The sequence below is a fragment of the Choloepus didactylus genome, chromosome 5, assembly GCF_015220235.1.
Source record: "Choloepus didactylus isolate mChoDid1 chromosome 5, mChoDid1.pri, whole genome shotgun sequence".
Lineage (NCBI taxonomy): Eukaryota > Metazoa > Chordata > Mammalia > Pilosa > Megalonychidae > Choloepus > Choloepus didactylus.
The window spans coordinates 16,130,385-16,145,498 of record NC_051311.1 but is presented as its reverse complement, the minus strand read 5'-3'; the positions used below and the strand labels follow the sequence as shown (position 1 = coordinate 16,145,498).

General features: G+C 35.2%; 1 protein-coding gene and 1 pseudogene across 1 annotated transcript in view; one reads left to right on the top strand and one right to left on the bottom strand.

Annotated features, from left to right (window-relative positions):
• Positions 1-15,114, bottom strand: part of CCDC7 (coiled-coil domain containing 7) — a 329,716-nt gene that overhangs the window by 247,062 nt on the left and 67,540 nt on the right. Inside the window, exon 9 of the mRNA XM_037837696.1 lies at positions 8,599-8,674. Coding sequence (XP_037693624.1) covers positions 8,599-8,674 — 76 coding nt within the window. The remainder of the gene's footprint in view (positions 1-8,598; positions 8,675-15,114) is intronic.
• Positions 14,160-14,590, top strand: LOC119533807 (annotated as a pseudogene).

Below are 15,114 nucleotides of genomic sequence, written 5' to 3'. Positions count from 1 at the left end.
CGTGACAGGTGAGCTAAAACACTTCTCTGAGGAAAAAAAGAAACAGGTTACAGGGAAAGTAACTCAACCAAGATCCAATTGTGGTTTTAATTAACAAATTTGGTCTAGTGAATACAAGCTACAAGCACAGAAAATCCTGGACAAAGCAGGAAAGAACCTGAGGTACCTCCCAGCAGAGACAAAGCAGGGCTTATGGAAAAAAAATACATAAATAAATAAAAACAGAGGCTGTTGGAGAGGGCTGAGCTCAGAATACTGGAAAACAGCTGTAACTCAAGAAAAGAGGCACAGAGAACTAGGTACTAACACTGGTCAACCAGCGAAATTGGGGGGCTGGGGACTGGCTCTGAAAGGGGGCTTTTACTTTTTCCTTTTTTTTCCTCACTATAAGCAGCTCATTAGAGGAAGCCTCAGGCATTTTGAATTGTCATCCATGACCCAGAGAAAGGTGGAGTTAATAGAATCAGAGAGACAAAGGAGGAATTCAAGTGGAGAAGTTAACTTCCTAAAGGGTGTGTATTCCTTAAGAAAAGGGGGCTGGGGCCCAGTTCAAGTGCCCTCCCCAAGAGAATTCAGACCCCAGGGCCTGGAGTGGGTGTGCTGGAAGTGAAACCAGAAAGGAACTAAGCTTGGCTTCTGACATCCTCAGTCCCTGGCCAGGACAGGGTCTGCTGAGAATTAAAGGTAGCACACTTCTTTACACCAGTGGGGAGTGACAGGCTGACAAGTGCCACCTGCTGGGAAGGATAGGAAAAGCACAGAGTCTAGAGGCCTCACAGGAAAGTCTGTCAATCTTCAAGGAATCACCCTCAGGGAAACCTGATACTGAATACAGTCTCCTCCTGAGACCTGAGCCAATCTGGTCTGGGAAAATCTGATTGGGATAATCAAGGAAACCAGATGCCTAGACAATAGAAAATCACAAATCACATCAGGAAAAATGAAGATATGGTCCAGTCAAAGGAACAAACTTACACTTCAACTGAGATACAAGAATTGAAACAACTAATTAAAGATATTCAAACAAATATGCTAAATCAATTCAAAAATCAAATCAATGAGTTGAGAGAAGATATGGTAAAAGAAATGAAGAATATAAAGAAGACATTGGGTGAACATAAGGAAGAACGCAAAAGTTTGAAAAAAAAAAAAACAATTGGCAGAACTTATGGGAATGAAAGGCAAATACAAGAGATGAAAAACAAAATGGAGAAATACAAGATTTGAAGAGGTAAAAGAAAAGATTCCAAACAGAACATCTGAAATCCTACACATAAAATAATAGATAAGGAAAAGAATGGAAAAATATGAACAACATCTCAGGGAGTTGAATGACAACATGAAGTGCATGAATGTATGTGTCATGGGTGTCCTAGAAGGAAAAGAGAAGGGAAAGGGGCAGAAGCAATAATGGAGGAAATAATCACTGAAAATTTCCCATCTCTTATAAAAGACATAAAATTACAGATCCAAGAAGCACAGCATACCCCAAACAGAACAGATCTGAATAGGCCTCTGCCAAAACACTTAATAATCAGACTATCAAGCATCAAAGATAAAGAGAGAATCCTGAAAGCAGCAAAAGAAAAGTGATCCATCACATAGAAGGGAAGCTCAATGAGAATATATGCGGATTTCTCAGCAGAAACCATGGAGGCAAGAAGGCAGTGATATGATACATTTAAGATACTGAAAGAGAATAACCACAAACCAGGAATTTTGTATCAGGCAAAAGTGTCCTTCAAAAAAGAGGGAGAGTTTAAAATATTCTCAAATACACACTGAGAGAGTTTGTGAACAAGATACCTGCTCTACAGGAAATAATAAAGGGAGCACTACAGACAGATAGGAAAAGACAGGAGAGAGAGGTTTGGAGCACAATTTTGGGTGATGGTAGCATAATGTAAGTGCACTGAACAAAGATGTCTGTGAGTACAATTGAAAGAGGAAGGTTAGGGGCATGTAAGGCACCAGAAGGAAAGATAGAAGATAAAGACTGGGACTGTATAACTTAGTGAAACCTAGAGAAGTCAATGACTGTGATAAAATGTACAAATATGTTTTTACTTGAGGGAGAACAAATGAATATCAACTCTGCAAGGTGTTAAAAAGGGGTGGTATTGGGGAAAAAAATACAATCAATGCAAACTAGAGTCTATAGTTAACAGTAACATTGTAATATACTTCCTTTAATTGTAACAAAGGCAATATACCAAAGCTAAATCCCTATAAGATGGGGATATAAGGGAGGGGTATGGAATCCTTGGCATTGGTATTGTGGTCTGACTTTTTTATTGTATTTTATTTTAATTTTATCTTTTCTTTTGTTGCTTTTTAGTTGTCATTTTTTTCTTTCTTTTTCTTTTGCCTATTTACTTTTTTTGCCTCTTCTTCTTTGTGGAAGAAATAGAAATATCCTTATATAGATAGTGGTGGTGAATGCATAATTATGTGATTATACAGGGAATCATTGATTGTTTACTTAGGATGGAATGTATGGTATATGAATAAAACTGTCTAAAAAATAAAAAGGGATACAAGTGCAGGAGAAAATGTGGAGAGAGAGATGTACCTAACCACCATTGGTGGGGAAGTAGAATGGTGCAGCCCATTTGGAGGGCAATGTGGTGGTTCCACAGGAAGCTAAGTATGGGGTGCCATATAGTCCTGCAACCTGATTATTAGGTATTTACTTGGAAGAACTGAAAAGAGGGACACAAATGGATATTTACACAGTGGGGTTTATGGTGTCAGTATTCATGATTTGCAGTGAATGGAGGTGGCCTAAGAGTACATCAACTAATGAATGGAATGGTGAACTGTGGTGTATACATACAATGGTGTATTGAGCTGCTACAAGGAGTGAAGTTGTGAGGTGAATGGACATCAAGGACAGTATATTTGGTGAAATAAACCAGAAATGAAAAGAAAAACATTATAATGCCTCACTAATATGGAATAACTATAATGTGCACATTCTGAGACATAAGCCTGAGAGCATAGGTTATCAGGGGAAGGCTTCCATCTATTCCTGAGTTGTAATGATTATTTCTAAATTCTGAGATGTGAGCTCTTTATGTATAACCTGGTCAGTCCCTGGAACTTTGGGTACTGTGTGACACCAGAGATTCAGAGGCAGAGTCCAATAGTTATGAATGTCAGCATTATCCCCCACAGAAAATGTTAAGGAGTCTGAAAAAAAGACTTCAGACTTCAATTAGAGATATGAAGGAAATGGACTTGGTTAGGACTAAGGAAAATCAGACTAAAGGGTAGAGGATGATATTGACTGTGTTTTAAGACTTCAACTTCTGTGTGAGACCAAAGGAAGACACATTTATAGGTGCAAAATCTATATTGTTTGTAACAAACTATATGATTTAACTTGTATAGTCAGTTTATTCAAACAACATAATTTACATGGAACCTAAACTAGGGGGTGAAATATGGTTCGTTTGTACAGGCTAGTGTGAAGCCCCAGTACATCCCAGAGTAATTCGGGCAGAGAATTAAAAAGTACTTGCAAAGCTCCCTTGAGGGAAAGGAGGGAAATGTGGAATTATTAAATTTCCCCACCTGGGGAATTGATGATATTCTCACAAGCATTGGGGACTACAAATTTGGAAGACTAAGCCCTCAGTCTTGGGGCTTGCCCTTATGAAGCTTGTTACTACAAAGGAGAGGCTACGCCTACTTAAAATGGTGCCTAAGAGTCACCCCCAGAGAACCTCTATTGTTGCTCAGATGTGGCCTCTCTCTCACTGCACTCCCCACTACATGGGATATGACTCCCAGGGGTGGAGGTCTCCCTGGCAATGTGGGTTATGACTCGTGGGGATGAGCTTGGCCCTGGCATCATGGGATTGAGAAAGCCTTCTTAGACCAAAAGGAGGAAGACAATGAAACAAAATAAAATTTCAGTGGCTGAGAGATCTAAAATAGAGTCAAGAAGACATTCTGGAGGTTACTCTTATGCATCATATATATATATATCCCTTCGTAGTTTTTGTGTATTGGAATAGCTGGAGGGAAATACTTGAAACCATTGAACTGCAACCCAGTAGCCTTTATTCCTGAAGACAACTGTATAACTATATAGCTTACACTGCATGACTGTGTGATTGTGAAAACTGTGTGGCTCCAACTCTCTTTATACAGTGTTTGGACAGATGAATAGAAAAATGAGGACAAAATATAAATGAATAATAGGGAGGGGTGGAAGGTATGGAATGTTTTGGGTGTTCTTTTTTACTTTAATTCTTATTATTCTGTGTGTGTGGTAATGAAAATGTTCAAAAATTGATTGTGGTGATGAATGCACAATTATGTAATGGTACTGTGAACAACTGACTGTATACCATGGATGACTGTATGATATGTGAATATATCTCAATAAAATTGAATTTAAAAAAATAAAAAGTCTGATCCAACTATATGCTATCTATAAGAGACTCACTTTAGAACCAAGGACACAGAAAGCTTGAAAGTGAAAAATTGGAAAAAAGATATTCCATGCAAACTAACCAAAAAAAGAGCTGGGGTAGCTACGCTAATAGCAGACAAAATAGACTTTAAATGTTCTCACATCAGTCACATCTGTTCATGAGTTGTAAGTTATTTCTAAATTTTGAGATGCTGAGTTGTTTGTGTGTGACATGGTTGGCCCCTGGAGCTTTGGGCGTCTGTGTGGTGCCTGGGACTCAGAGCCAGAGTTTGGCAGCTGTGGGTGTCAGCATTGCCCCATGAATCAACTGTTAAAGAGGCTGAAAAGGAGATCACAATTATCAAAACTTATGGGATACAGCAAAAACAATGCTGAGAGGGAAATGCAAAGCCCTAAACACCTACATTTCAAAAGAAGAAAGAGCTAAAATCAGAGACCTAACTGCACACCTGGAGGAACTAGAAAAAGAACAGCAATCTAATCCCAAAGCAAGCAGAAAGAAAGAAAGATTAGAGCAGAAATAAATGAAATTGAGAATAAAAAAAAATAAGAAAATCTACAAAACCAAAAGTTGGTTCTTTGAAAAGATCAATAAAATTCACCAACCCTTAGCTAGACTGACAAATAAAAAGAGATGAAAATGAATAAAATCAGAAATGAGAGGGGAGACATTACTACTAACCCTACAGAAATAAAAGGGATCATAACATGGCACTATGAACAACTGTATGCCAACAAATTAGACAACTGAGATGAAATGGACAAATTCCTAGAAACATACAAACAACCTATACTGATTCTGGAAGAAATAGAAAGCCTCAACAGACCAATTACAATTAAAGAGATTGAATAAGTCATCAAAAACCTCCCAACAAAGAATTCTACCAATCATTGCAAGAACAATTAATACAACCCTGCTCAAACTCTTCCAAAAACTTAAAAAGGAGGGAACACTACCTAACTCAATTAGGTAAGCCAACATCACCATAATACCAAAGCCAAACAAAGATACTACAGGAAAATAAAATTATAGACCAAATACTCTAATGAATATAGATGCAAAAATCCTCAACAAAATACTTGCAAATCAAATCCAAGAACACGTTAAAAGAATTATACATCATGATCAAGTAGGTTTTATCCGGGAATGCAAGGGTAGTTCAACACAAGAAAAGCAATTAATATAACACACCACATTAACAACTCAATGAGAAAAACCAAGATCATCTTGATTAATACAAAAAAGACATTTGACAAAATCCAGCATCTTTTCTTGATAACAACACTTCAGAAGACAGGAATAGGAGGAAACCCTCAATATGATAAAGGGCATATATGTAAAACCCACAGCTAAGATCATACTCAATGGTGAGAGACTGAAAGCTTTCCCTATAAGATCTGAACAAGACAAGGATGCCCACTGTCACCACTGTTATTCAACACTGTGCTGGAAGTTCTAGCTAAAGCAGTTAGGCAAGAAAAAGAAATGGAATGCATCCAAATTTGGGAAGGAAAAGGTAAAACTTTCCTATTTTCAGATCCTGAAAACTCTAAAACAAAGCTAGTAGAGCTAATAAACAAGTTCAGCAAAGTGATGGGATACAAGATCAATCAGCAAAAAGCAGTAGTGTTTCTATAAACTAGTAATTAGCAATCTGAGGAGGAAATATAGAAAAAAATTCCACTTACAATAGCAACAAAAAGAATAAATTTAACCAAGGATGCAAAGGACTTTTACACAGAAAGCCAAAAAAATTGCTAAAAGAAATCAAAGAAGATCTAAGTAAATGGGTGGGCATCCCATGTTTATGGATTAAATGGCTAAATGTTATTAAGATATCAATTCTGTCCAAATTGATCTACATATTCAATGCAATGCCAATCAAAATCCCAGAAGCCTACTTTGCAGAAATGGAAAAGCCAGTTATCAAATTTATTTGGAAGGGTAAGGGGCCTCAAATAACCAAAATCATCTTGAAAAACAAGAACAAAGTTGGAGAACTCATACTTCCTAACTTTAAAGCATATTACAAAGCTACAGTGGTCAAAAACCAGGGTACTATAAACACACACACACGCGCGTGCATGCACACACGCACATTGGGCAATGGAATTAAATTGAGAGTTCAGAAATAGACCCTCACATCTATGGCCAATTAATACTTGGCAAGGCTCCCAAGTCCACTCAACTAGGACAGAACTGTCTCTTCAACAAATGGTGCTAGAACTGGATATCCATACACAAAAGAATGAAAGAGAACCCCTATTTCACACCTTACACAAAAATTAACTCAAAATGGATGAAAGAACTAAATATAACACCAGGACCATAAAACTCTTAGAAGAAAATAGAGGGAAGCCTCTTCAGGATCTTTTGGTAAGCAATGGTTTCTTAGTCTTTACACCCAAAGCACAAACAATGAAAGAATAAATAGATAAATGATACCTCCTCAAAATTAAAAACTTTTGGACTTCAAAGGACTTTGAAAAGATTTGGAAACCACAAATCTGACAAGGGTTTAATATCCAGAATATATAAAGAAATCCTACAACCCATTTTAAAAATGGACAAAAGGTTTGAATAGACATTTTTCCAAAGAGGAAATACAAATGGCTAAAAAGCACATGATAATATGCTCAACATAACTAGCTATTAGGGAAATGCCAGTCAAAACCACAATGCAATATCATTTCGTACCTATGAGAACAGCCACTTTTGAAAAAACAGAAAATTACAAGTTAGAGAGGATGTGGAAAATAGGAACACTCATTCACTGCTGGTGGGAATGTAAAATGGTACAGTTGCTGTGGAAGACAGTTTGGCAGTTCCTCAAGAGGCTAAGTATAGAATTGCCAAGCAATCCTGCTCCTAGGTATATACCCTGAAGAACTGAAAGCAAGGGCTTGAACATACATTTGCACACGAATGTCCATAGCAGCATTGTTCACAATTGCTAAAAGATGGAAGCAACCCAAGTGTCCATCAACCAATGAACAGATAAACAAAATGTGTTATATAAACACAATGAAATATTATTCAACTTTAAGAAGGAATGAAGTCCTGAAGCATGTGACAACAGGGATGAACCTTGTGTTGAGTGAAATAAACCAACCACAAAAGGACAAATATTGTATCAGCTCACTGATATGAATTATAATAAGCAAACTCATAGACTTAGAATCTAGAATATAGGTTACCAGGGGATAGAATGGGGATAGAGAATGGGGAGCTGATGCTAAATATGTATGATGCTAAATATGAATTTCTATTTAAGTTGATTGTAAATATTTGGACATGGATAGTGGTGATGTTAGCAGATTATTGTGAGAGTAATTAACAGCTCTGAATTATGCTGATGAAGGGAAGTTTTGCATCTTGTATGCTGCTAGAAGGAAAGTTAGAGGATACAATATGGGACTGTGTAACAGTGAACCACCTAACATAAACTATGGACTATAGTTAGCAGGCTGTCTTAATATTCTTTCCTCAGTCATAACAAAGGTACCACACTAATGCAAAGTGTCAACAATAGGGGAATATATTGGAATGTTGTATTTTTTACATTACTTTTCTGTAAGCCTACAATTTTGTAATTTAAAAAAATAATTTTAAAAAACATTATGCTACGTGAAAGAAACCAGATGCAAAGCACTGTATATTGTATGATTCCATTTATATAAAATGTTAATATAAAAATTTATAAAGACAGAATTAGATTAGTGGTTTTGTAGGGATGGGGAAGGATAGAGAGATTGAGAAGTGACTGGTAAGGGGTATAGGGTTTTTCTTTTCGGAGTAATGAAAATGTTCTAAAACTGATTGTGGTGATGAATGTACAACTCTGTGAATATTCTAAAATTTATTGGTCCTAAACTCTGGATGGATTGTATGGTATGTGAATATATCTCATTAAAACTGCTAAAAAAAAAGAACTATGATTTATGAAGAATTATAACTAAATGAAAAGTCTATATGCAAACTATATTTTGTGTGTAATTTTAATTTTAAAAATATGCATATGCACAATAATAAAAATTGATGTAAAAGCACCAAAATTTTAACAGTGGTCTTATTTTCTTCTATATGCTTCCAAATTTTCTGTAATAAATATGTATTAATGTTTATAATGAGGAAAAGGAGTTTAAAAGCTTACCTTTCCAACATATTTGACTGATTTTCAAATATTTTCAACATGGCATTCAATTGGTTAGCCACTGAATAAGCAGTTTCTATTGAAAAAAATGAAAAATTTTAAAGGTATTACAGATGGATGAAATTAACAGCTCTATGTTCATAGAACTCAATGCTATTTGTGTGAAACTAGACAAGCATACAGAGGAGATAGCAGGGTCATATAAATGAATACTCAAAGAATAAAATGCTTTTGATAAGAATAGCTACCATTTTATTAAATACCTATTATGTGAAAGTCATTGTGCTACTTTGTCTTAATCATCAAAATAATGCTAAAAAAATTGAGGTGTTGTCACCATTTTCAAATAAACTGAGGATCCAAGAAGTCTATAACTTGAACAAAACTATGGATCCAATAAAAGACAAAACTGGACTGTCCAGTGTGTGCACTCTCCTTCTGACATGGAGTAGGACTCTGGGAAGCTAAGGGAGAATGGCCTTGTTGCTGCTGTTAAGTCAATAAGGTCTATGAGAAGAATCTAGAAACCCTGTTAAGTTTTCCAACTGAATCTGATAACCCAAAGTGATTGTAAAATGCTACTTAAAAAAGATCCAACATAATGAGTATCCATAATAATCAATAAACTGTTAGAATAATAATACAAGACTCTTCAACCTTGTAACATAAAAACTGTATGACAGAAGACAGTCCCTGTACTAAGTTTGCTGCCTAGCTAGATAAACAAGACATGACATGTACAAAGAAAATGTTAAATAACATGGATGCATATCTCAGATCCTAAACATTAATTATATTTTTTAATCATGTCAGAGAGTGATACTGAAAAAAATATCATAAGGGTTTGAGAAGAGAAAGGAGGACAGAAGTAAATTAACCCTTAAATAATGAATGGAATTTCAATAGAAAGTAAAGATGAACAGTAAACATAAACAAAGGCAATGTACATCAAGAGGAGCACATAAACCAAGTATAATCAATAAACAAAGTAAACCAGACACCCTGCTTTGGGAGGGTCAGTACTCCTCAAAGATTCAAATGGTATACAGTATTGGGGAAAGCCAGCTTCAAAAGAATCATGTTTAGAATTTCTCATAGGCAAGACAGAGTAATTAAAATGCTTGCATATTAAGTGACATAATAAAATAAAAATAGTATTTTAGGATTAATCTGATAAGAGCATGCTACGCACATGACATGATGTAAAATTATGCCCTAGGTATAGTAAAATATTACAAGGAACATCAGCTGTTATTCCTGTGATAGTTTGCAAATTCAGTCCCCAGGAAGGAGAAAAGGTCTCTATCTATGACTATGAAATTAGGAATTTCAACCTAGAATTATAGAATGTATAGATTGAAACATTCCACTTCCATTACCAGGGGCAACAGCTTCAGGAATCATCTTATAACATTCTTCCTCAAGTTCTAGTGATAAATAATGTAAAGCCAGAAGAAAAGATACCAGGAAACCTCATGTCTTACCCACCATGAAAACCATCCTGTTTGGTTTGCCTTGTCAGTATGTCTGCCTTGATCATGAAAAACACCTTTGAACAACCTATATCCAAATTCTGCTCTAATTTAAGAACTAGATCCAAAATTGCCTGCAAAAAAAACTTTATCTACTTAAGATGTCTATACATTAAAAAAAAAAAAATTCTCTGTCCTTGACTGGTCTCACAGATTCACAGAAAGAACGTAAGATGTTTCTAGACAAATATACTTTTGTATCACTGAGAGAATTTAACTTCAGAAACTTTTAAAAAGTTTTCTATAAAATTTATATATTATATTTCAAAAATACAAAAGTAATGCATAACCTTTTAAAAGACAAATATAAAATGAAAGTTCCCATCTCCTCTTCCAATTCTACTGACCCTATTCTCTCCATTCCCTACGCGCAGGAACTTTTCTAAAGATAAAAACTGACCAAGGACAAGCCTTTCTAAGAGAACGGAGCAGCCCAATAAAGTTGCAACTTTTGCAACATTTAGTGATTAGCTGATCTCAGTCCAGTAGGGGTAGCCTATTAAATTAGACAAATATGCTATGCTAACCAACATACCTCTGTTTCCTACTTGATAAGAAATTCCTATGTAATGAAGAACTTAAGTGTTGACCAAATATTGCAACTTTCTCTTGGAAATCCACTAAATGCCTTCAGAAGCTTCTATAACCCATATGCCATTTTGAGATTCTCACTCCAACTTCCCCATTACAAGATCTCTCTGCTGAGTAATCTTTCAATAAACCTGAACCCTTGATTTTCCTGATTACTTTGTTTCTTTTGAGAAAACTTAAGAACTTTTTTCTGTACCAGTATAAATCTATAGGGAGAAAAATAACCACACAAATGTATCACATGGGGAAAATGTTATCTTCCTAGCAGCCAATACAAAAATTCAAGGGAAAGACAAGCTTTTTTGAAAAAACACGAATAAGTCTGCCACTAAACAGAATTTAGCTTTGAAGAAGAGCCTAGCTTTCAAGCATTAAAGAATTATTATGTATTATAAAACAATAATAGAAGGCAGATGCAACCTGAGTAGAGTACCCCTGGTTGGCAAGGTGGGCTAAAGTGTAATTTTGAGGTAACAGAAATGGTAAAGGGGGATTTAGTTGTGAGTGTCTGTGTGTGTGTGTGTGTGTGTGTGTGTGTGTGTATGTGTGTGTGTTTAGGGAGGGGGTAACTCCTCTTTTCTCTCTCATGAAATCTATGGTAAAATGCGTATTATTTGCCAATGGACAGGGGTTTTTTTCCCCACTATGAAAGAAATCTTAAGAACCAGTATCTACGATTCATGTATATAGAAGGATAACAAAAATAAGATGAAAGTGCACATGTTGTACTTTTAATCTTGCTTTTTCACTTAAAATGTCAAGGAAAATATTTCTAAGAATTTTATGTAAAATTATCTTATTCTCTTTAAAAGTTACACAGCATTCCATTACTATGAATATAGCATAATTTATTAATCTAGTCCTAAAAATATTTTATGTCCATGCTTCTGTTTTTAAGAAAACAGTAGCACTACTTGTAAAAATTTTTTAAAAACAGAAACTGTTTCTGTGAACATCAATGGGAGAATAATAAAGGTATCACCACAAAATGGAATACCATACAACTACTAAAAAACTTACACATTTATGCCAGTATTTCTATGAGACAAATTCCTAAAACTAAAGTTAGTGGTTTTAAGGGATGCACATTTCCATTCTTGATAGATAATACCATAGTGAACTCCACGAAGTTAACAATTTTCATTCAAATCAACTAAGGATGAAAAGGCTCCTTTCTCCACATTGTCACCAACACTATTGTTATCAATGCTTAACTTCAGCCTGTCTTACAAGTAAAATACTCTTCCTCATTATTTTAATTTATACTGTCCTGATCACTAGTGCGGTCCAGCATCATTTCATTTGTTTTTGAACATTTTTATTTCTTAAACTGTGAAACACCTGTTCATATTTTTTTTCTCCTGAATTGTCTGCCTTTTTATTATCCATTTGTAGTGCCAACTAAAACTATCCTGGGTGTGTAACAAATACCTTCTCCAAGTCTACTGTTAGTTTTTTTACTGATACAGCAGTATGGAATTTTTATATATAGTCAAAGATATCAATTTTTGTCTTATAGTTTCTAGGCTTTAATTCATTTTTAAAAGCCTCAATATAAATAAAATCCCTTAATATTCTTTTATATTGTTATAATTTTGAGCTATATAATAGTTACTGAAGCATGCATAAAAACATATTTACAGTTTAATGAATAATTACAAAGCAAATACCCATATAACCACCATTCAAGGTCAACAAAAGGAAGATAGCCAATATCCCATAAGCTCTCTATGTGGCCCTTCCCACTCATAACCCTTCTCTCCAAAAGTACCTACTATCCTATTTTCTCTTGTGTTTATACTTTCTCCACCTATATTAGCATCCTTAATCAAAATAGTTAAGTTTTCCCAGTTTTCAAATTTATTATAAATGAAAATATTACATGTATGATTTTGTGACATGCTTCTTTAAGTCAATATTATGTTTTGAAGATTAATATTGTTATGAGTAGCTAGATTTCAAACATTTTCATGATGTTATGATTTTTCCCTTTTATTAATAAGTCACAATTTATTTATCCATTTTACTCTTAATGAGCATTTGAGATTTTCCACGTGGGAATTATTACAAAGAAAACTGGTATGAAAACTATTGTGCATGCATCCAAGGGCATATAGACAAGAGTTCTTCATGCTTTCTGGATCCCAGCCATTTGACAGTTTTATGTATTCAAATCTCTTTTCTCCACTCTATGCCTTATTTTCAGATTTTCTTTATGGTGTCTATTGATGAGCAGATATTCTTAACTTTAAAAGAGTCAAATTTATCAAATGAATCCCTTATTGCTGGTACTTTTTATATCTGCTTTTAAAAAAAATCATTTTCTTACTGCAATGTTAGGAGGATATTCTCTTATATCATCTTGGAAAGTATATTTTTCCCTTTCATATCTAAGTATTAATTTAGGAATTAAATTTAGAAATTAATTTGGGGGTAATATATGAGGTAGTGGTCCAATTTTATTTTTCTCATATAACTACCAATTTTCTCAGTAACATTTACTGAAAACTCCATCCTTTTTCCACTTACCTTACTTGTCACCTATGTCATATATCATGATCCATAAATGCGTATGTCTGACTGGGGCCTCAATACTGTTCAATTGGCCTATCTGTCTGTCTTTACAATGTCTTAATTATTATAGCTTTATAATAAGTCTCCCATCTTGGAAAATGAAATTTTAAAAACAATACCATTTTTGCTAGTATTCAAAAAGATGAAGTACCTAATGATATTTTTAAAAAATATGTACAAGACTGTTTCTCTAAAAAACTACAACACACTGCTGAAAGAAATGAAGACCTAAATAAATGGAGATAAAACTTTAACATACTGAAAACTTAAATACTGTTAAGAGGTCAAATATCTCCAAATTTATCTATATTTTCAACAAAATCAAAATCCCTGCAGGCTATTTTGTACAAACTGGCAAACTGATACTAAAATTTATTTGGAAATGCAAAGGACCTAGAATAGCCAAAACAACACTGAAAATGAAGAATAAAGTTGCAGAACTTACCCTACTTGATTTCAGGACATACTATGGAGCTACAGTAATCAAGAGAGTTTGATATTGGCATCAGGACATAGAATATAGGTAAATTAACATAGAGAGTTCAAAAATAGATCTGTGGACACATGGAAAATTGATTTTCAACAAGGCTGCCCAAGGTGACTCAATGGGAAAATTATAACCTTTCAGCAAATGATGCTGGAACAACTAGTTATACATTGGGGGAAAAAAATGAACCTCAACCTTTACCTCACAACATTCACAAAAAAAATTCAAAATAAATCACAGATTTAAATGTAAAAACTAAAGCCATAAAACTAATGAAAGAACTTAGAGTTTTCAGGAAACGTGGAAGCGGCAGCAGTGATTGGAGTCTGAGGACTCTCGTGACAGTCTCCAGGTGTCCTCTGAGAGGAGATAGGAGGATGCCACTGGAATCATCTTCCTCTTCACTGCTACTCTCCTTTCCTTCGCCCTTACCCTCAGTACTACAGTATTACTAACACTTCCCCTTCCCTAATGTCATACATCATTTCCCAGGAGATGAAGTGTATTCTGCACTGGTTTGTTAGTTGATCAGGTCCCCAGAGCAAATGTTTCCTACAGGACCTGGTAGCTAAGGCAGTGCCAGGAAAATTACAGCCACTGCTGGATGGTCTGGAGCAACTTAGTGTGTCTTAGGCAAACCAACTGACCACCTTGTATCTTTGAGTGCCAGCTGCGTCTTTGGGATCAGTGATTTTGAGGTTGGGCTGAGCAGGCATACAATGAATTTGTCAAGCAACTGGAGGTCAGTGAATTAGAATTTGTGGCAAAGTTTTATCAAGCAGTGGCTGCTACAGCTGGGAAGGACTGATAGGCATTAAAATCAAAGAGGAAACAACCACAGCTGATGGAATTGAGGCCATGACCTTACAAAGAGAACTGAGTTCAGATGGGCCACTTAAAGATCTGGACATGGTAACCTGATTATCTGATTAAACTTGCTGGCCAGCACAAACATGATTATTTTAAAGTTAATAGCATATCAACTGAACTCCTATTGTACGTTTTCCATCTAAGAAAATCCAGATCATCAGTGTGCCTCTTAACTTGCCTCTTTTCAAGAGATATCAAACACCCCAAAATTTGTTGGTTTCTTTTGCAATGCCAATCAAAAGGAACCATAGCATTGTAATGCAAGTTTTCTCCTGCCATTGGCCTGTGAGTGATATACAGTAGAACCCTCCTATCCCAGAAACAAGACAGAATAAGGGTGTTAAAATTTCATGGTTTTATAGTTTAGCTGGATTCAGATGGTTAGTTTCACCACTCTTACCAGATTCTGGCATAACTATGTGACATCCAACCATTAGCTTTCCCAGTGATAGTTTAGTAAAA